General features: G+C 39.6%; 1 protein-coding gene across 4 annotated transcripts in view; it reads right to left on the reverse strand.

The window, feature by feature from the left end:
- Positions 1–17,948, reverse strand: part of LOC131223521 (protein RNA-directed DNA methylation 3-like) — a 35,580-nt gene extending 17,632 nt beyond the window's left edge. For 2 of the 4 annotated variants that reach the window (XM_058218960.1, XM_058218958.1), the window contains exons 1-13: positions 17,666–17,948; positions 7,647–7,897; positions 7,404–7,559; positions 7,149–7,307; positions 6,979–7,062; positions 5,682–5,749; positions 5,279–5,602; positions 5,135–5,183; positions 4,904–5,059; positions 4,661–4,801; positions 4,480–4,576; positions 4,231–4,389; positions 4,086–4,140 (exon numbers count right to left, since the gene is read on the reverse strand). In XM_058218960.1, the coding sequence (XP_058074943.1) occupies positions 4,086–4,140; positions 4,231–4,389; positions 4,480–4,576; positions 4,661–4,801; positions 4,904–5,059; positions 5,135–5,183; positions 5,279–5,602; positions 5,682–5,749; positions 6,979–7,062; positions 7,149–7,307; positions 7,404–7,559; positions 7,647–7,897; positions 17,666–17,861 (1,895 nt within the window). In that variant the 5' untranslated portion in view covers positions 17,862–17,948. The remainder of the gene's footprint in view (positions 1–4,085; positions 4,141–4,230; positions 4,390–4,479; positions 4,577–4,660; positions 4,802–4,903; positions 5,060–5,134; positions 5,184–5,278; positions 5,603–5,681; positions 5,750–6,978; positions 7,063–7,148; positions 7,308–7,403; positions 7,560–7,646; positions 7,898–17,665) is intronic. The other 2 variants (XM_058218959.1, XM_058218961.1) reach the window with 2 other exon arrangements.
- Positions 17,949–20,549: the final 2,601 nt, after the last annotated feature.

Genomic DNA, 20,549 nt, shown 5'->3' on the forward strand with positions numbered 1-20,549 from the left:
ACCTAGTCAAATAAGACTTGATAGAATATTTGAAAGGAACATGTGAGTCAATCCCAGTTGGGGAGGTATTAAAAATTTAAAACCATGTATTAGACTCAGGTGTTGAAATGGGCTAGGTGGCCTACTCTGCCGTGTTATGTGTATGAGCAAGTTTACATTGTTCAACAAAAAATTAAACAAATATTTTAGTGATATATAAAATGCAAAAGTACGTAAACTACTTTTTAGTATTTTAAATGACCATTAGCTAGAATTGAATTCCATTAGAAAATAATAGTTCATTCCCTCTCTTTTCAAACATGCCAAATTTTCAACGTGAGCTATTTATTTTATTTAATTTAATACATTTTCATTCTATGTGTGTTTTTTCTTTTTATTTTTTGTTAACTTAATCACATAGAAACAAAGGTCTACCCATGCATAGAATAAATGTTTCAGAAAAATAAAATAATGCATCTTTTGCAAATAAAATTAGTTATACCTTTAAAAAACAAACACAAATTTTACTTTGTAGTTTTGTGGGTATGACTCATAATAACATATGAAACATTTATAATATTTGAAATCACACTAAGTTTATGAGTTGCTTTGTTTAATGCCTCTTATTAACATGTAAAATTGGCTCTTCATGAAAATCACAATGAGAATCTTATGGAAAAAAATTAATAGAAAATAATGTCAACTTTTCATACATGTCAACTTGGCCAAAATCGAGCAAGTTGACGTGTACGGAAAGCTACCATTATTTTCTAATAATTTTTTTTCCATAAGATTCTCATTGCAATTTTCATGAAGAGCGAATTTTACATGATAATAAGAGGCATTAAACAAAGCAACTCATAAACTTAGTGTGATTTCAGATATTATAAATGTTTCGTGTGTTATTATGAGCCATACTCACAAAACTACGAAGTAAAATTTGTATTTGTTTTTTAAAGGTATAACTAATTTTATTTGCAAAAGATGCATTATTTTGTTTTTCTAAAACATTTATTCTATGCATGAGTAGACCTTTGTTTCCATGTGATTAAGTTAACAAAAAATTAAAATAAAAAACACACATAGAATGAAAATTTATTAAATTAAATAAAACAAATAGCTCACGTTGAAAATTTAGCGTGTTTGAAAAGAGAGGGAATGAACTATTATTTTCTAATGAAATTCAATTCTAGCTAATGGTCATTTAAAATACTAAAAAGTAGTTTACGTACTTTTGCATTTTATATATCACTAAAATATTTGTTTAATTTTTTGTTGAACAGTGTAAACTTGCTCATACACATAACACGACAGAGTGGGCCACCCAACCCATTTCAACACCTGAGTCTAACACATGATTTTAAATTTTTAATACCTCCCCAATTGGGACTGACTCACAAGTTCCTTTCAAATATTTTATCAAGTCTAATTTGACTAGGTTGAGCTTGGGATGGGGATGGCCCGCTTGGGGTCGAGCTTCAGCTTTCCTTCCTAGCCCACCATGCTATCATCTATTGTAATCATATTTCATCATACCCATTAACAATTCACTAGGACGAAATGAAAATACAAAAATCAGCTAATAATTATTTTATATACAATTAAAATAACAATTCTTACCTGATGGACGGACAAGGGCACCGGGCAGGGGTGGGACGAGCTGCGGACAGGGGCGTCGGGCAGGCCAGGGACGAGCTGCAGACAGGGCAGGGCAGTGACGAGCTACGGATAGGGGCGCCGGACAGTCGTTGTGGCCACTGGACAGGGCAATGTGAGCGCCTGAAAGAGAGAGAGGGAAGAAGGGTAAGGGAAATGGCGACCGAGCAAGGCAGGGACGGACGATCGCTGGGGCCGTGCAGGTTAGGATTTTTTAAGAGGGTTTTTTTTTTTTGGGGAACGTCGGAACGACCGAACGAGAGAGAGACTAACACCGGACAAGGGCACCGGGCAAGCTGCAGGGACGGGCGGCAGGGGGAGAGAGAGAGAGAGAGAGAGGCCGCGGGGCCGGACGGCACTGGAGAGGGGAATGGGTAGGGTATTTTTGAACGGGCGCTAGCCCCTGGGAGAGAGGGAAGGAAAGGGAACTAGGGAAGGGTATTTCTTTTTCGTTTTGGGTGGGCAGGCAAAAGCGTGAAAGCGCCTGGGAGCGGGAGGGATTAGGGCTATCGTTCTAGGTAAAGGGCCCTGGTCGAGTACGAGTCGAGTACCGAGTTGAGTACTGATTCGAGTATACGAGTCGAGTACTACCCAACTCGTACTCTACTCGAAATCATAAAGAGTAGCAAAAATCCACTTGTACTCGGCTCAAACACCTGACGAGTCAAGTCGAGTTATTGCGGGTTGAGTCGAGCAAGTACCCAAGCTCACTCTGCTCGTGTACAGCTCTAATCCCACCTCTTGTGCACACACCTCTAAAGGTTTTCTTATCTTCCACTATCCACCAATTAGTGCACTTGTCTAACTTCTTCCTCCCGAGACATCCATGGCTTTAAGTGTCCCATCCAAGTACAAGAATCAAACAAGTGCAAACTTTCTAAGTTCATCGATGGATATGTTTTTTGGGATTATGATCTTCAAATGTTTCCATATTCTTCAAACAGTAGATCCACATCTCTGAAGATGCTAGACTCTCCAATTCTTGTTTTGTTGCTCACGGGTTCCATAGCCTACTTGAGGGGCATCTCCACACTTTCAAGAATGAATAACATCCCTTTTAGTCTGCACCATTCCAAACATGGCATTCCCCATTCCTTGCCCTTGACATTAAGCACCCAAATTCCAATGTACATCCCCACTTCCAAGACTTAATGAGCTCCCTCATAGCCCCAGCATAAGAAACACACCTTTCCCCATCACTTGATTTCGACTTAACCACTTAAAGCTTCAACGTAAATGTATAACCTACTTCCCCTTCGACTTTAGAAGGCCTTCAACATCCCTCATTAATCGAAATATTATAGAGATTTTAAGCTTCAACGTAAATTTACAACCCACTTCCCCTTCAACTTTAGAAGGCCTCCAACATCCCTCACCAATCGAAATATTATAGAGATTCTGACACAGGAAAAAGCGTGAAATGGCAAGAAGAAGATCGCCGTCTTTCTTGAGTAATCAAGACCTTGAATCCACAAGGTGAGTTCTTGAATCCACAAGGTGAGTTCTTGAATCCGCAAGAAGAAAGAGAGAAAATTTGGGTAGTTTTTTATTGATTAATAATCTAAGATTGCTCGATTACATCACTTATATGGATGAGCCAAAACCCTAATTCGAATAGAAATTACCCGAAATAGAAAAATCTCTCCCAAAGGCTAAATTTGCCAAAAATAGAGACGACAATAGGACCTTCCTAGAGCATTCCCAGTATTATTACAAGTAACTTTTAAAAAAGATGAAAATCCTAAAATTGCAAGAATAGGGAGATGCAATGAAAACAAAAATGACCAAAAGTAGTAATTTTTTCCTAAAATCTCGATTTTGACACCAAAGACGTGTGTTTTCTCATGAAAAAGATGTCTTTGATTGGTATGCCGGTCAGTTGACCTTGAATGCATTGTTACATAAAGATTGATAGGTCGTGCATTTCATGATGATGCCCGGATCAAAAGTTATGGTTGTTTTACGGTCAACACTTCCAATGAAAATTTCTCCAGATCCGAAATGACTCTCTTCGAACTGGACACACCTGAGGCCCAGTTATGTCATGCCCTATGTAGGACTCATAAACAACAAATCTAACCACGACCTCATTTGTTACTAGTGTCCTTTAACAATGTCAAAGTAGTTTGTTAGCATAGATGACAACCCCATTCATTTGGTGTCACACTCCACTGGACACTCAAACTCGGTGCTTCAATTTTCTTTCCTAGCAAAGAAACTCATATACCCATCAAAGGACCCACAGTATGGAGCGCTACTCAAAGGAATGCATACGCAGAGCTTTCTAGTATGTCCACAAGGAAGAAAATAAGTACTTAGTTTGTTCGTATCAAACATATTGTGCGAAAGAATGAAGGCACTTGCAAGTTGTGACCAGATCAATTCAACTTCACACAAGGTTCAAGTCCCTCAGCTTACACTGCTAAAAAATCGAAGGAAAAGAAGCATACCTGATGGCATTTGCATAACCCTTCACACCAGCCTCACAAAGATGCTCACAATTAACTGCATAAACATCATAATGGAGAAAATTGTTAAAGAGTAACTCAAAATAGCTTGAAACTGAAAAGAGACAGGGTTACATAAGCAACAGACCTCTAATAACCTTCAATTGAGAATCGAGCTTGACTGTAACATCAGAGCGATATATGGCCACAACACGACAGAGGTACCCCTTTAGAGGACCTACTCGGATTCTCAAGGTTTGCCCGACAGAGAAGGCTCGATCTGTGTCCCCTTGAAAATTACTGTTGACTATATTAAAGCTACTAAATTAGTGGGAAACTGAAAAGGTTTCTATTTATGGTAACAAAATCTTGGAGATAAGGATATTTAGAGACGTACATGTACAAGTTCTGCCATTGAATAGTCTTCTAGGGGACTGTGGAACTGTTGGTAATGCCACGGAATCTCCAAAACCTGGGGGACCTAGTCCATCATCCTGCAGCAACAAAGAGATTCAAGTATTAGCAAAGGCCAGCAGCCTAGAACATAACAACACAAAGCATGTCTCATCTTGGCATACTTTGGATTCAACATCACCATCCTTAGAATATTTCTCACAATACTCAGACTTAGAACAGAAGAAACCACAATTCTCCGATTCATTGCCGTCATAGATAAAGACCATGCCTTTGTAGATATGCCTAACAATCCCTTGCCGACCCTGCAATGAGAATATAATGAAATTAATTTTCAGAACTTTAATTAATCCATGCAAGTAAACTGCATACCGTGACATAGTGAAAACTCAAAAGGGAACTTTCACCTTATATGGGCCTTCCAAGACCCTGACACTATCATCAATGGAAATGATATTCTTGTGCAAGTCTGAAACCTTGAACTTTTTATCAAAGCATAAATTCTTTATATCCTGTAGCCGAACAGTCGCTATATCTGCTCTTTCTGAGTTACCTTTTATAATCTGAAAGAACAATGGTTTAATATGTGAAATAGCAGACCAGATGGCAATAAAACACAAAAAACCAAATGTGGTTACCTGGAAGCTGTCATTCTCCACTCCGATGATAACACCAAAATCCTTCTGACTGCATAGGAACAGGACATAATATAATATCATGGGAATGGAACTCAACAGTGGGTTCAGACAACAACAATGAAATATGAAACAGCAGTGACTTACCCAAGCAACACAAGATCATGTAGTTCAAAACTATTCCCGCTTTTGGACTCCAAATTACTTTCTGATGCTTCACCCGTCATGTCAACACCCTCCATCGAATCACCATAAAGTACTGAAAGCCAGGCTAAATCCTCAGATGCATCCTTCCTAGCAATCTTAAAGTTCTGGATTTCATTAGGGGATGGTTGTATGTCCCAGCAACATAATGATCCAATGGACACCTTTTTGTATAAATAGCCATCCTTAAGCATCAAACCATCAAGTATCTCAAATGTTTCCCCATTTTCAGGATCACGTCTGCATTGAATATGAGGCCTAAAGACCCTAATAAGGTAGAAAAACAATATTACTACCAAGTGCATGATGCAATGACCCAATAAAAATAATAAATTATGAAAATTACTCAAGATCATGAGAGCTGATCAAACGAGGTGCTGGAACAGAAGCTTGCTTGACAGCTGCTCCTCCACTCTGGAAATGAAATATAAAACTATAAATCACACACATGACATAACAAAGAAAGAAAACATTTTTAGGTGCACAAATTGACATTGTATAAAAACAGTATTTCAGAATCTAAAACCCAAAGAGAGGTATCATAAGCACCACAAACATCTGAATGGTGATAGAATGGAAATTAGTTTCATCAAAGGAAATGAGAGAGGAACAAGACTATGTAAACAATGGGACAACCCTGAAGGGTTGAATATATAGAGCTTTACAACGACTATACAAGGTAAAATGATAGATACAAAATCTTCTACTTATACATCGTCTATCTATAGAATCGGCTATACAAGGCATGTGGCCTGTCTAACAGACTACACTATTAAATCACTACAATATATCATGGAGATGTATGAATTCTTCAAAAGATAATGGAACTGTGGCTTCTTTACATATCACTAATAAGATTCAAAGGAAACTATCACTACAACAAAGGCACACAGAAACCTTAAGACTATTGTACTGAGATCCAATGCTAGGAACCTACTAAAATGGAAATAATAATAGCACACATGAATATGACCTTTCCTAAGAAAATACATTCTTGATTTTGTGGAAAATATAAACTTCTTTTTTCCTATTTCTGTAAATTGATGCATGTTGGCTAATGTCAGCATGATGGCATCATGACAATGAAGACGCCCTTTAAACAAGTTTCTGGCTGATTTTTGGATCTCATGACTGAATCACGTGAACTTGACCTTATTTGTGGACCAACAGAAACCTTTACGTTTGAGTTGAGAATAACAAAAGTGCAAGACATTTGCATTATTTTAGGACTTAGTAGACAATTGCTCAGATTTAACCTGTTTCAAGAACACTATGGATGTGAGCATGCATTCCTAAAATTCTGAATTCATTACAGATCTCTTGGACTGCTTATATGAATCAACCAAGTGAAATTGGCAACATCTTTCCAACATTCTTTTTTCCCCCCTACCACCTGTTCTTTGAATAATTACTGGAAAACTAGTGAACAAATCAAATGGCTAAAGGAAGCATATACACTGATAATGGTAGCTGGAAATATGAATATTTATTCACACTAGAAAAAAAAATAAAAATTGATCAGAGCTAAACAAAAGTCAAAACAAAATGTTGGTTAGAAAACAATAGCATGCAACTAACAGTAGTTGCTTCACAATTCCAAAATCACTGCCACATAAATTTTCTGGAAGAAGGAAATTACATACATATTTTTGGGCCATGGCTTGGAGATCGATCCTTGGAATCAGCTTTACGGTGGCCCTCTTCCGTGCATCATCAACAGCCACAACCTACAGAAAGATGTATAGAGAAAAGAGAACTTTTAAAACCAGCAGAAAGCCAGCTAATTCTCATGTCAAGAAAAGACACCTCATACCTGTGCAAGGTCCCCTTTGTATTTCCCATACTTCACGCAGACCCATGTGCCCTTAGAAACTTCACTGGATTTGATTTGAAGAGAAAGCAGATAGAGAACTTCATTTTTGGGAACTAGCACCACTCTACTAGAATATATACTACAAAGCCCTTTACATACCTGTTTTGAAAATTGGTTCCATTCCTAATTAGTCTGGAAAGCATGTAAAAAGGGAGAAAGAAGAAATGAAAGTGCTCTACATCTGCAAGAAAATACCTCAACAACATCACGTTCCCTATCAGCTTCAATATAAATATAACCTTTCACATGCTCAACAGAAAATGCAGATATTATCTGTAATTTAGTTCCAATAGATCGCATATCAACATACTTCTGGATGAGGCAGAATGCTACCTGCATCTCATGTCCAACCTGCAGCCAAGATTTTTTCAAGAAAACATACAAATAGAAAGAGAAGCACTCTGCCAATATTTGACAGCTGATGACTTAATAGCATACCGCGCATTTGACCTTCCAGACAGTTGGCTCCTTCATAGAACACATAAAAGATGCACTATCATGACCTTCTTTAGTTTCTTGACCTTCATCAGCATATGTAACATGCGCCAAATCATGGCTATATCTATGTTTGAGTATGTTTTCCAATTCGCCATCACTGAGATCCTCTTCTTTCACCAAAGTTGGCGGAGAATGCACCTTGCCAGATTTTTCCTTATCTTTAATCTCTAACCCACCATCATTGATAAAATCTGTTCTCCAGTGAAAAGAAACGGAACCAATTAACATCAGTGACTTGTACATTCACAGAACAATACCAACAAGTCCATCAACAGAAGGGACAAGATATTAGATGCAGCCTTTATACATGGATAGCCTTCTCATGATGAAAAACCAAGATTTCCATCTCCATACCTGCACAAGCATGCATGCACAAACACACACATAGGGGAATGATTCCATAGTGTTGACACTGCCGTAAGCGTGATGTGCGTGTATGACATCCACTCTACCCATCATGTGCACCACCTCATGTTCACCCTAGAGACTAGAAATCAAACCGATCCGAAACTCAGGTCGGCCACACCATAAGGGACAATGTAAACTCATGCCTAAAACCTCTAAATTCTTTGGGGGTGGCCGCTCATCTTGGGGGGAACATGTCTAGTGAATGGATTGGATGGCATATACATAGAGCAGTGGGCTCCACACAGTCTTGAAGCTTTCAATGGTATAGGGGATCACCCACAACTGCTCCTTGTGGTGTTGTGCACCTGGGTTTTGGATCCCCTTGATTTTTGGTCTGTACCAAACATGGGAGGCGCACCTAACGGTCAAAATGGATGTCATGCATACATCACAATGGGCTCCATTTTGTTTTACACTACCGTAAGTTCAACTAGCATCAACACCATGTGATCAAACCTTATATGCACATGCATAACAATGATAGGGTGGAAGGATCTAGAGGGAGTTCGAGGCTAGGGGGGCTGGGGTTGGTGGGGGTCTTGGCCGTAGATCTCTAAAATTGTTTAACTTGGATCTCCTAGCTTAGTTGTGGGATTTGGGAAGGAAAAACAGCCTCTAGAAGAAGGTCATCTCTAGCAAATATGGGGTTGATAGTGGTAGTTAGTTCACCTCTCCCTCGTGCCAATATAGAGCATCAGGGCTATGGCGACCGCTCTTAGGGTGGAAAACTCATTCAGACGTGACATCTCCTTTGTGCCAGACAGAGATTCTCAGGCATCTACTTTTGGGAGGAAGGATAGTGTGGGGAAAATTCCTTTTCAGTCTTGCCTTTCCATGTCTATGTGGAGTTGCAAGGGAGAAGAGGTTGCTCCTCAGTGTGCATTGTGGATTGATGAGCAGTTGGCGTGAGATCTCTATTTCAAATGAATTTATCATGCAAGGAGATTGTTGAATACATCGGCTTGATGGAATTCTACAAAATCAGGGTACCCTCTCCTCTAAGTAAGATAGTTGAGTTTGGAACCCATGCAATTCAAGGAGTTTTTTGTCAGGGTATCCTTTTATTCCATATTCTTTTTATTCCGTACTGTCTGTAAGATATGCAAAAACGGTTATGTAACAGCTTTTATGGTTGTTATATGATGCTGACAGTGTGTAACATTATGTGTTACGGGCCGTAATGGCCGTTACAGAAAGAATCACCAGTAATGGTCCGTTACTGGCTGATACAACTTTTTTTAAAGGCTGTAACGGCTGTTACATCCCGTATTGTAACAGTAATGGTGGTAGCTATTATGACCATTGTTCAAAGTATCTTCAATATTATCGAAATATCCCTGATATTATCTCTATCTCTAGCTCAGCGATACCGATAACACTGGTAGCGATGCCAATAACACTAGTAGTATCAGAAATTCCAGGTATCGACAATGTATCACTAAGAATCTCCAATGTATTACCAATATTTTCGATTGTGTAAATTCCGGGTGTCGCTTGTATCACCAGTATATCAATGATATTTCAATAATATCGCCAATGTATCGATATTGCCAAAAATCTATTTATTAAAAGAATTTCATTTCAATTTTTTTTTATGGGCACACGGTTGTATGCATTGTTCAATTTGTCGATGATAATATTGATAATATTGCGATATTATAGTTATCGCAACATGGGTGATATCGAGACCACAATCTTTCATTTCCTTTCTCGTCGTCAATGATTTCTTGGCAAAATATCATGTGTTGCCGATATTCTAAAATATTGATGGATGTTTGGATGGAAAGTTGGACTGATTTCTCACAATAACACATGCTTTTATACCACAATAAAATGGAAACTTATCATGTATGCTTTCTTTTTGCAATTTTTAGATTCCTAAATATGCAAATATGTGTATTTTAGCATCTCCTGAAGATTCACTGAAAATTCCACCGTTTTTCTCGTGTTTCCTTGCATTTCCGGTTATCAGTGACATCGATATTGTTTCTGTATCCCTAGCCAGTGAAACTTGTAGCGATACTGATACTTCAGACAGTAATTACGATCACTGTTACCATTATTGAATACATTGATTATATTGCTCTCACTCTTCCCTTGCTCAGGATCCTATCCTCCATATTTGGAGGTGTATGGGTCATGCTATCACTTTTGGATGGTTTGTTCAAAAGAACGAAGTTCTCACAATCGTTCATTGGAGGAATAGATAGATGACATTCCTATAGTGGGTGAATTTTGTGCTTGTGGGATGCCAAAACAATGAATCATTTGTTATTGCGTTGTTTTTTTGTGCAAAAGATTTGGAGTTTCTTTTGTTGGCTCGAAGTTAATAGGGTGGTGCCTAGTAAGAATGGGGACCTATGTAATATGTGGCACTTTCTAAAAAGGGAGGAAAAGGAGATCTTGTGCGTCTTGTCTTAGTCATTTTTTAGTTGATCTAGTAGGAACACAATAACCAAACTTTTTAAGGCGAAGTGGTTAGTAGTGGAATGGGCTAGTGCCTTTGATGCCTTTACTAGGTGTTCAATCGAGGGCTTCTAGGACAATTGGAGGATAAATCTTCTTTATTTTAATTGTATGATTCCTCATCATCCTTTTTGTCTCTTTTTCCCCATTTGATTTAATACAAAGTTTGTTATCCTTTAAAAGAAAAACATCCATACATAGACATATATAGAGTGGTGCTCTATTGCGAGTTATACCGCAGTGAGCTACCCTGCGGTCCAACTCAAGTGAGCCCCAACTTGAAGTTTTGAGGTCATCCATCAGATATGTCACCTAAAAATCCCCCAGGGCCCCAAAATCATGCCTATCCAAAACTCAAGTGGGCCACAACGTAGGGAACAAGGTGGGAGTGGATGCCCACCCTTTTCAATGACACCCATTGGAGTTTTAAGACCTTCTGAATTTTGGTTTGACCCTTCATCCAAGCTAGATGAAGGATCTTAATGGCCTAGATGTTGTACATATAACATGATAGGCCTCACATGCAAACCAATGATAGGCATCATATCTTGCCTGTTTTTATGGTGTGCCCCAAAAAGCCAATGATAATGGCTGCAATTAGGTACATCAATGACCGCATATGTTTTTGGTTTTTCCTTGTGTGCAATGATTTTATAGGTGAATTGGGACCCAACGGCCCTCGCCGAGACCAATGGTGGAGACCTTCCCTCCCAACTCATTGTCAGTCCCTTCACATAGGATGACCAATATATCTTTTATGGATTGCCCAATCCTGCCACTATAATTATGGAATTTAAGGTACTGAGATCCATGAAGCAACTCTCTAGTAGCCAAGGGGTCCCAATTCACATTCCCCTAGGACAAGTGGTTTTCTAGATAGGCCTTGTGCTAAGAAGGTTTTTGAAATTTAATCAAAAGTTTTTAACCGTTGATCTTTTGTTTTAACCATTAGAATTGTTTTATTGTGCTTGATGGACATTTAATGGTTAAGATCTTGTGGTCCACCTCTTACCCGATGTGGGATTTTAGACGAGTAGGTGCCATCGTGCACTAAAGGGATTTGGCCAATTTGGGTGCACGGGTATGGATAAGGCAGGTATATAGACTTTTTATGGTGTAGGGTAATATCCTCGAGTCTATAGGGATAGGGAGCACCATAACTGGCCGTTCATCTGAAACTCTAGTTCCTCCTTATAAATAGATCCTATCCTAAAGGGGTTAGATGTGAGAACCTTGGACATCCCTGTTAGAGTTGTGTCCTCTGAAAAGCCAATGTAATGATCTTATCCATTGAATTGATGACCTTATCCGTAAATCATGATGACTATGGGTAATATGTGGACATTTTATTAACGTCGTAACTAATATGCAGGTATATCTCAATCCTTTGCATACATGGCATAAAGGTGAGGGTTTCCTCGATTGTTCTTGGGAATAGGCACAACGACCACTTTTCAAGAAAGATTTGTGTTCCATGGATCTTAGAAGCTTGTTAGTAAATGATCACCTAGCAGGTTTTGGGATGAACATGTGGTCATTCTTACATGGTAATCCTATGTGTGGGAACTGACGATGAGTTAGGGTAGAAGGTCTTCACCATTGGGCTCGACAATTAGTCAGTGCCCTTGTCCTATACCCTACGTAGGAGTGTTAGTATCCATGTGTATGTGATCTTATTATTAGACCAATTAGATTCTTGCATTGGACGATCACTTCAAGCTTCTAGATCGAAAGACCCATTGTGCTTGATCTAGATTAACTTATGTATGTGCAGACTTTGATTAATCCTTAAACCTGAGAACATATGGGGATTTCAAGTTCCTAATGTAATGTAATTTGGCTCATCTTGCAGAGTCGATTGCAATGGCTCATATGTGGATGTTGTTAGGTTCACGCATTAGCATACAGCTGAATTACTACAATCCAACAAGGTATCTATTGTTTTCCTAGGAATGTTCTTGTGGTTGAGACTTGGTAGATTAGACCATCCACCAAGTAGTTTTTTTGCTATTAATAGTTAAAAAAGTTTTAATTGCACTTGACAATTCCAATAGATTGAGATCTTGTGGTCCATCATTTGATTTGCATGGGCATTCATTAGATCAAGGGTGGATGGCCATGATACGTGGATGGATTGGGTCAATTTGTGGACATGGATAGGGAGAATTATAGATTTTAAATGTAAGACATAACAATCTGCAGGGTGGTGGAGCACCATACTAGTGCCTCTCCCTAAAACCCCGACTCCTCTTATACATAGATCTATGCCAAAGGAATTGGAGACAAAGCCTTAGACGTTCCAACCCCCTTGGTCATCACCACTAAAGAGAGAGAAAAGTGCGAAAGAGAAAAGAGAGGAAGAAGAGAGAGAGAAAACTTATCTCCTTCCATCCAAACGATCGCAACTGTGGGGTCCACCTTAGACAACTTTCGTGCATGTTGGCTCTTCTCTCTTCATTTGGGATAGATCTTGTAGAGAACCTTCTACTTTGAAGGTGCAACATTGGTAATCTATACAATTCTAGACAACAACGATCTAGAGGTAATTTTGCATGTAGAATTTATTTTTTATGGTAGAAACTTAATCACATCTAGATGGGGAACTGTAGAATTAGGTTTACATTAAATTTCAACTTTACAAAAAATATATATATATATTTACTTTTGTTGCGTTTTGAATAATTTTGACTACATACCAAAAGGCCCATTTTTATAGTCATGCCCTTGTGAAACAAACAATGGTGTAATGTAATCATTTCAGTCAAATGCAAGTGGTGTCACCACGCAATCACAAGGGTAAGTAATCATTACCCATTTCCAGCCAATTACCGTTGTAATTGGAAAACCAAAATGGCCCTAAATAAAAGAGGTTGGTGGCTTGTGTGGGCCCCACCATGGTGTTAATGTAAAATCCACCCCAGCCATCAACTACATCACACCATGTTAGACCCAAAGGCCCGAAAATCATCACCATCCACGGTTCAGGTGGGCCGCACGATTGAAAATAGTTTTTGGTTCGTGTTAGACCCCAGGCCTAGCCTTTGGTGTGGTATCTAACGGGTAGAGCGTGGATTTTACTCATCATGGTGGAGCCTATAAAAATCAATGGTGGACATCTCTCTCTCTCTCTCTCTCTCTCTCTCTCTCTCTCTCTCTCTCTCTCTCTACTATTTCCATTAGTATGGCTTGTCTCTCTCAACTATTTCCATTAGTATGGCTTGTCTCTCTCAACTATTTCCATTGGTGTGGACCACCTAAATAACTTGTTAGCCCGATTTTTTGGCTTTGGGCCCAGCATGGGATTGCATGTCTAATGGTCGGAATGGATCTCACATAAATATCATGATGGGCCCCGTAAAAAATGAAGGCCGAGTGTCCATCTTCCACCTGTTACTAGAAAACAATGATATATTCTCAAAAAGAGTTCTTAAGTCCAACCTGTTGGATCACAAGCTATAATCCACCCATATGATAACTTCGAAAGTATTGAGTGCATGTGACATCCATCTCTTCCAACAGGATTGCCCCACCACGAGGATCGCCTAATGCAATGGTCTATAGTATCTACATGCTAAGTGATCCACACCATTTAAAACAACGTTCGGACATTGGTAAATAGTAAAACTTAGACAATGGGCCAACTTATTAGACGGGTTGGATGTTGCAAAGCTTATAGTTCTGGTCCACTCAATGAGTCGATGTTGTGGAGTTTTCCAAAAGGTGATGCTCATGATGGGCCAACTTACTAGACAGGTTGGATGTCATATATACATGAAAGGTTCGAAGTTTTCTACCGGTTGGACTGTAACTTATAGTCCAATGCATTGGACTCTAGGCATTCTCATAAAAAAAATTACAGAACCCCACCCTTGATTTTTAATGGGATCCACCGTGATGTGTATGTGATATCCACTCCGACTATTTGATGTGTAATCACATGTTGCGCCTAAAAAAATCAGGCTGCCCTGTGATTCAGGTCGGCCACACCAAGCAAAATGGTTGGAAGAGAGATGTCAGCCCTTGATTTTTATAGGGCTCACCATGATGATTATGCAAAATCAACTCTATCCATTAGATGGCACAATTAAACTTAGGCCTAAGGGTCAAAATTCAAGTCCATCCGTGACTCAAGTGGCCCACAAAGGGAAACAATTTGGAGGATGAGCTTTTCCATGTACATTGTTTCCAATTGTGTGGTCCACCTGATTCACAAATGGGGTTGATTTTCAGGCCCTGCATTAATGTGAGGTGATGCAACCGATGGTCGGGGTGGATTCACCATTGATACCACATGGTGCCCACCGAAGCTACCACCCCTTTTCCAAAGTACTTTTTTAACACACTCACACCCACACACACCACAATGCGTACTCTTGAACCCATGACTTCTGTGTTGAAACTCTTGTGATACCACTGAGTCATGAGCATGAACAGGAACCCCTTTTCTAAGGTACATTAACCAACTCTCTACAAACATTTATTAATGTTTATTAATCCCTAAATTAAGAAAACTAGTTGGACGTGCAACTAGCCATGTGTAAGCATTTGTGTGTGTGTTGGTTAATATTGGCATGCTTGCGACCATGAAAGAAATAACTGATTAGCATGAAAGAAATAACTAATTAGCCCTTTTACTGTGGGCATTATTTCTTTTTTACCTTTGTTTCCATAAAAGAATTAAGAGACACTAACGGCAACCATTTGAGCAGAAAAAAAATAGTAATATTATCCGTGAACGAATTGAGGTTGAGCTGTGTGAGCCCCATTGTGATCTATGTTGGACATCCATCCCATCAATCAGATGCACCCCTCATGGTGGGCCATAGGCCTAAAAATTAGGCCAATCAATGACTAATTAGGTGGGCCAAACCACAAACAACGGTTGAGAGTAAAATCATGCATATCAAATGATCTTAATGCTTTGAATGGGGCCAATTTGTTATGACCATTCGTTGTTTACGACCTATAAATCACGTGGTTAGAATCATCAAATCAAAGTGTTAGTTTAGAATCATAATAAATACAAAGTGGGATCTATCTAATTCCCGTTTCAAGATGATGATTGAAACTATTTTGTTTATTCATTCAATCTTGATTGTCCATTTTCATGCTATTGATCAGAAGCTTAGGATCACCTTATTACTTGAATGAATGAATGAACAGTTTGGATCAATGGTGGGCCACCCCGTGTGCCATTTAAAAGGTTTGGGGAAGTTGCTAATATCACATGAAGGTGAGGTTTTGGCCCATAAAAAGTTTTTAATGGTTGATGACCACTTATTCTTGTGGTGTGGCCACCTGAGATTTGGATCTGCTTCGATTTTTAGCCCATCTCCTAAAATGAGCTAGCAAAATGGATGGACAGCATGGATATACAACATATGCACACACCCACGGCTAGGGACTCACCCACTAAGTTGTTATCCCATACTCATCTAATCTGCACCCCCTCACGACAAACACTGTCGCCCACATTCATGCATGCTACATCACCTTGCCATGTCACTACGCCCAATGATACACATATGCCCGAGAGGGGCGGCTTGGGTGAATCCCCATATCCCTGACTTTGTGTCCTACCATGATGTATGTGCCTTAAATCCATGCCGTCCATCTGTTTTGATGGATCATTTTAGGGCATGAACCCATGAATGAAGCAGATCCAATCTCAGGCAGACCACACCACAGGAAACAGTAGTGATTGACCACTAAAAACTTCTTTTGGGCCACAAAAGTTTTGGGTCAATCTGATATTTGTGTGGTCCCTTCATCCAGGTCTTTGTGACCTTATCAACAGGCTGGATGGCAAATACACATTCCATTGGCCCTTAAGAAGGTTTTAAGGTTGGGTATTCAATCACAAATTTTTCCTGTGGTGTGGTCCACCTAAGATTTGTATCTGCTTCGTTTTTGGTATCATACCCTAAAATGAGCTATCAAAATGGATGGACAGCGTGGATGTAAAGCACATACATCAAGGTGGGCCCCACATTCAGGGATGATCCATGGATCCACGCAAGCCGTGCCACATCACCCAACAAGAACAGGGTGCAGATTAGATACTACCCCCGCCTGTTCGGAGCTCGGGACAAGCAAAGGCTCCAAGGGCCACTGAGGGACCATCCTGATGTATGAATTTTATCCACACCGTTCATCCATTTTTCCATATCATTGTAGAATATGAACCCAAAAATAGTGAATATCCAATTTTCAAATGGACCACACGATGGGAATTAAATTCCTACTGTTGAAAAAATTTTAGGGACCAAAGAAGTTTTGGATGATTATATTTGTTTTTTCACTTAATCCAAGTGTATATGACCATATCAACAGGTTGGATGGAAAATAAACAACATAGTGAACCCTAAGAACGTTTCAATGGTGGGCGTCCTTAGTACCGCTGCTTTCTGTAGTGTGGTCCACTCGAGCAGTGGATCTTCCTTATTTTTGGATGGGTAATCTAAAATGATATGGAAAAAAAGGATGGACGGTGTGGATAAAAGTAATACATTAGGGTGGCCCCTCAGAGCCTCCGCCTGTCCCGAGCTCCGAACAGGCGAGGGTAGTACCTAATCCGCGCCCACAAGAACAACCCGAAACCGCACGCAAGCACCATCGCCAACATGCATGCTACATCATCCTGCCACATCACCATGCCCGACTTGACCATATCACCATATCAGCCAACCCGGTCAAACCCACTTAACCGAACCACCCAAAGCCATGGGTTAGACCCCTACTCCCACAACGGCTCTCCACAAGCTGACAACAGTTTGGGGAAAGATCAAGGCCCTCAATGCTACTCAGGACAAGCGCTGCTGCCTGCATGCATGCAAGCAGGTGCGGATGACTCCATGGAAATGGAAGTCTGCATGTATGTGTTTCATATCTCATCGATTTCCAATGTAGGACCCAATTCTTCGAAACCCATTTCGAGAACATTTGGAAAGAAATGGAAAAGTAAGTTATCAAAATGTAATCTTTAAAAAAATAAGAAATCTCCATTTAAAAAATTTAAAAAAAAAAAAAAAAAACACGTTTTTCTAAGTAATCCTTAAAAATTAGCAACAGAGAAAAGGGATTACCACGGTCGTCTTCACCTCCGACACCATCGTCTTCCTCATCTCCATCGATTCCAGCAACGACGGCTTCGTCGTCGAAGAATTTCAGAACATGAGGCCTTCTCTTCTTCCAGCAACGAGCGGCATTGTCTCCTTTGCAAACAGCTTTCCTCTTGCCTGAAGAAGCTTTTCCAGAGATTTCCTTCCCTTTCTTCGTCATTCTCTTCAACGGAGTTGCATCGGAAAACGAGAGAAAGAGAGAATGTGGGTTTCCTGGAGTTTCAAGCAGAGAGAGAGCGGAAGGAGAAATGAGAAGTCAGTAGAGTTAAGTGTGATACGGTACTATGATTTCTTTGTACCAGAGAACTGATTCGGATATCGGGTACGTGCCACGTGGAGTGATGTAGTGGGCCTCACATGCACGCGTACCATGGCTCTTTGTTCCAGAGAACTGATTCGGATTTCGGGTACTGCCACGTGGAGATATCTAATGGGCCTCACATGCTCCCACTTGTATTTCAGCTTGTTGGGATCATAGCCGCTATCGGGACCGTCCATTAGGTCTAGTCCAATTAATCGTCACATCAATCAGATGGTCCTAGACATCCGTGAGTGGACCAGTCTTCTAGACAATGTAGTTCGTCTATTTTTGCATGTGACTGACTGGACGGTTTGAATCATCTGATGAGTATAGAGTGGAACTAACGAACGGTCCAGATAGGTAATTTGGATGCTAGCCGAGTCGAAGTTCGAATAAGTGCATGGCAATGTTTCCAAATATCTATTCTGCTGGATCATTCCTCCCGTGCGTGGCCTGAATTTTGACAAGTGAGGCCATGGTAGGTTATCCAGACCATTGCTCTGATGGTCCCGCCGTGGATGGAAAATCCCAGATTGGAGCATAAATTTGAGGTTATACGCTTCTCTCAACCATCTGTCCTTTGCACATTAACCTAAAGGTTAGGTTTTTATCGATAGGTAATTTTTTTTTCTTGGTTGCCCAAACCTGTTGGGAAAAAAGAAGAAGCAAAGAACAAGAATTTCAATGGTATGATTTACACAAACGTGGGCCTCATTTATAAGAATTGAAAATTCGTTTTTTATGTCCTCTAATCTGGGAAGCGGATCCGATGGTGTACCACGCACCACCAACCTGGATGGTGTGTTGATGCCATCAAGTTTTGTGGTCCCACCAAGATGTATGTTATATCAAAACTGAATGTAAATTTGGTGAGCTCATCTTAAGGTTTGAGTAGAAAATTAAAATAGATCAAGATATCAAGTTAAATTTGGTGAGCTCATCCTAAAGTTTGAGTCAAAAATTAAAATAGATCCAAATATCAAGTGGACCACATTGCAAAAAACATTAAAGGATCTAACATCTATCATAGAAACCCTTATGGGTTGCGGTAGTTTTAGATCAATATAATATTTGTTTTTTCTTTTCATTTATGTTCATGTAATCTCATGAACAGGTTCGATAAAAAATAAATGTATTGGTGGCCCATATGTATATTTTAACAGTGAGAATCATTGTGCCATTGTTATTTGTAGTGTGATCTACTTAAGATTTGGATATAATTTTTTATTGGGTGCGTGGTCTAAAATAGTTTTGCAAAATGGATAAATAGTATAAATATAATAAATACATTATTGTTGAGCCACATAATTTATATCTTTTTTGAACGGTTGGTACAGCTTAGAGCTTGAGGAACGACTCTTGTACGACAAATACCCACACTAGCCCAGTCAGTTGTGTGTGGCAGATTGGTTGGGGTGCCACGCACTGCTAACCTGACTGGTGTGTTGAAGTAGGTCCCTTCATAAGGTATGTTAGATATCCAAACCATTCATCCATCTTTGCAGCACAGCTCAAGGCTTGAGCTGAAAAATAAGATGGATTTAAAGATCAAGTGGACTACTAAGCAAAAAGCATTAGGGGATTAAACGTTCATCAGTTGAACAGAAGTTTTAAACCCATATGATATTTAGTTTTTCTTTTAATCCATGTCTTTTCACCCTTATGAACCGAAACCATGAGAATCATTGTCTCCTATTTGTGATGTCGTCCAGTTGAATTTTAGATATAATTTGTTTTTGGACTCATGCTCTAAAATAATAGCTGTGGATATAATATGGGACCATGTAACTATGATCCTTTTGAACCGTTTGTACGATACAAAGCTCAAGGAGCATTAACCCATGCCTTCTAAGATATGTACTCACAACATAAATATATATGGCGCGGGTACACTATAAAGTTACATGGCCTTATAAATCTATTATTACGGGACAATGTAACGTTGATCCCTTTAAACCGTCCGTACAATTCGAAGCTCGAGGAGCATCAGCACTCACCTTTTTAAAACACGTACCCACACCACATAAGTCGGTGGTGTATGGTACACTAACCAATCCGCTTCCCTAATCCTGGCCATGTACCGTGTAATGGAATTGTTTGGCCCCGCCAGCTGGAAGTTGGCGAAGGGAGAAACCACGCAGGGCTCACCGCAATGCCCGTTAGTAATCCACTCCATCCATTGGTTTAACAAGATCACGATGCGGGCTTGTTTGATTTACATGTAAATCCTAATAAATAAGTAATTATTACTTTTTCACTTTATTTGAAAATGTGAGAGGGTAATTCCGCCTTGAAAAATGATACAAAAGTGTTGATTTAAATATGTGAACCCCACGGTAATGTATATGATATATCCACACCGTCCATCTATTTTATCAAAGCATTTTGGGGCATGAAGCGAAAAATGAGATGGATCCAACACTTAAATGGCCCACACTTAAATGGCCTTAATTCATATACCATTGAAATTTATTTCCTCCATTGGGCTCACATTGATGTTTTTTCATCATTTAACTCGTTCATATGGTCACATAGACATGGATAAGG

The sequence above is a fragment of the Magnolia sinica genome, chromosome 13 (genome assembly GCF_029962835.1).
Source record: "Magnolia sinica isolate HGM2019 chromosome 13, MsV1, whole genome shotgun sequence".
Taxonomy (NCBI): domain Eukaryota; kingdom Viridiplantae; phylum Streptophyta; class Magnoliopsida; order Magnoliales; family Magnoliaceae; genus Magnolia; species Magnolia sinica.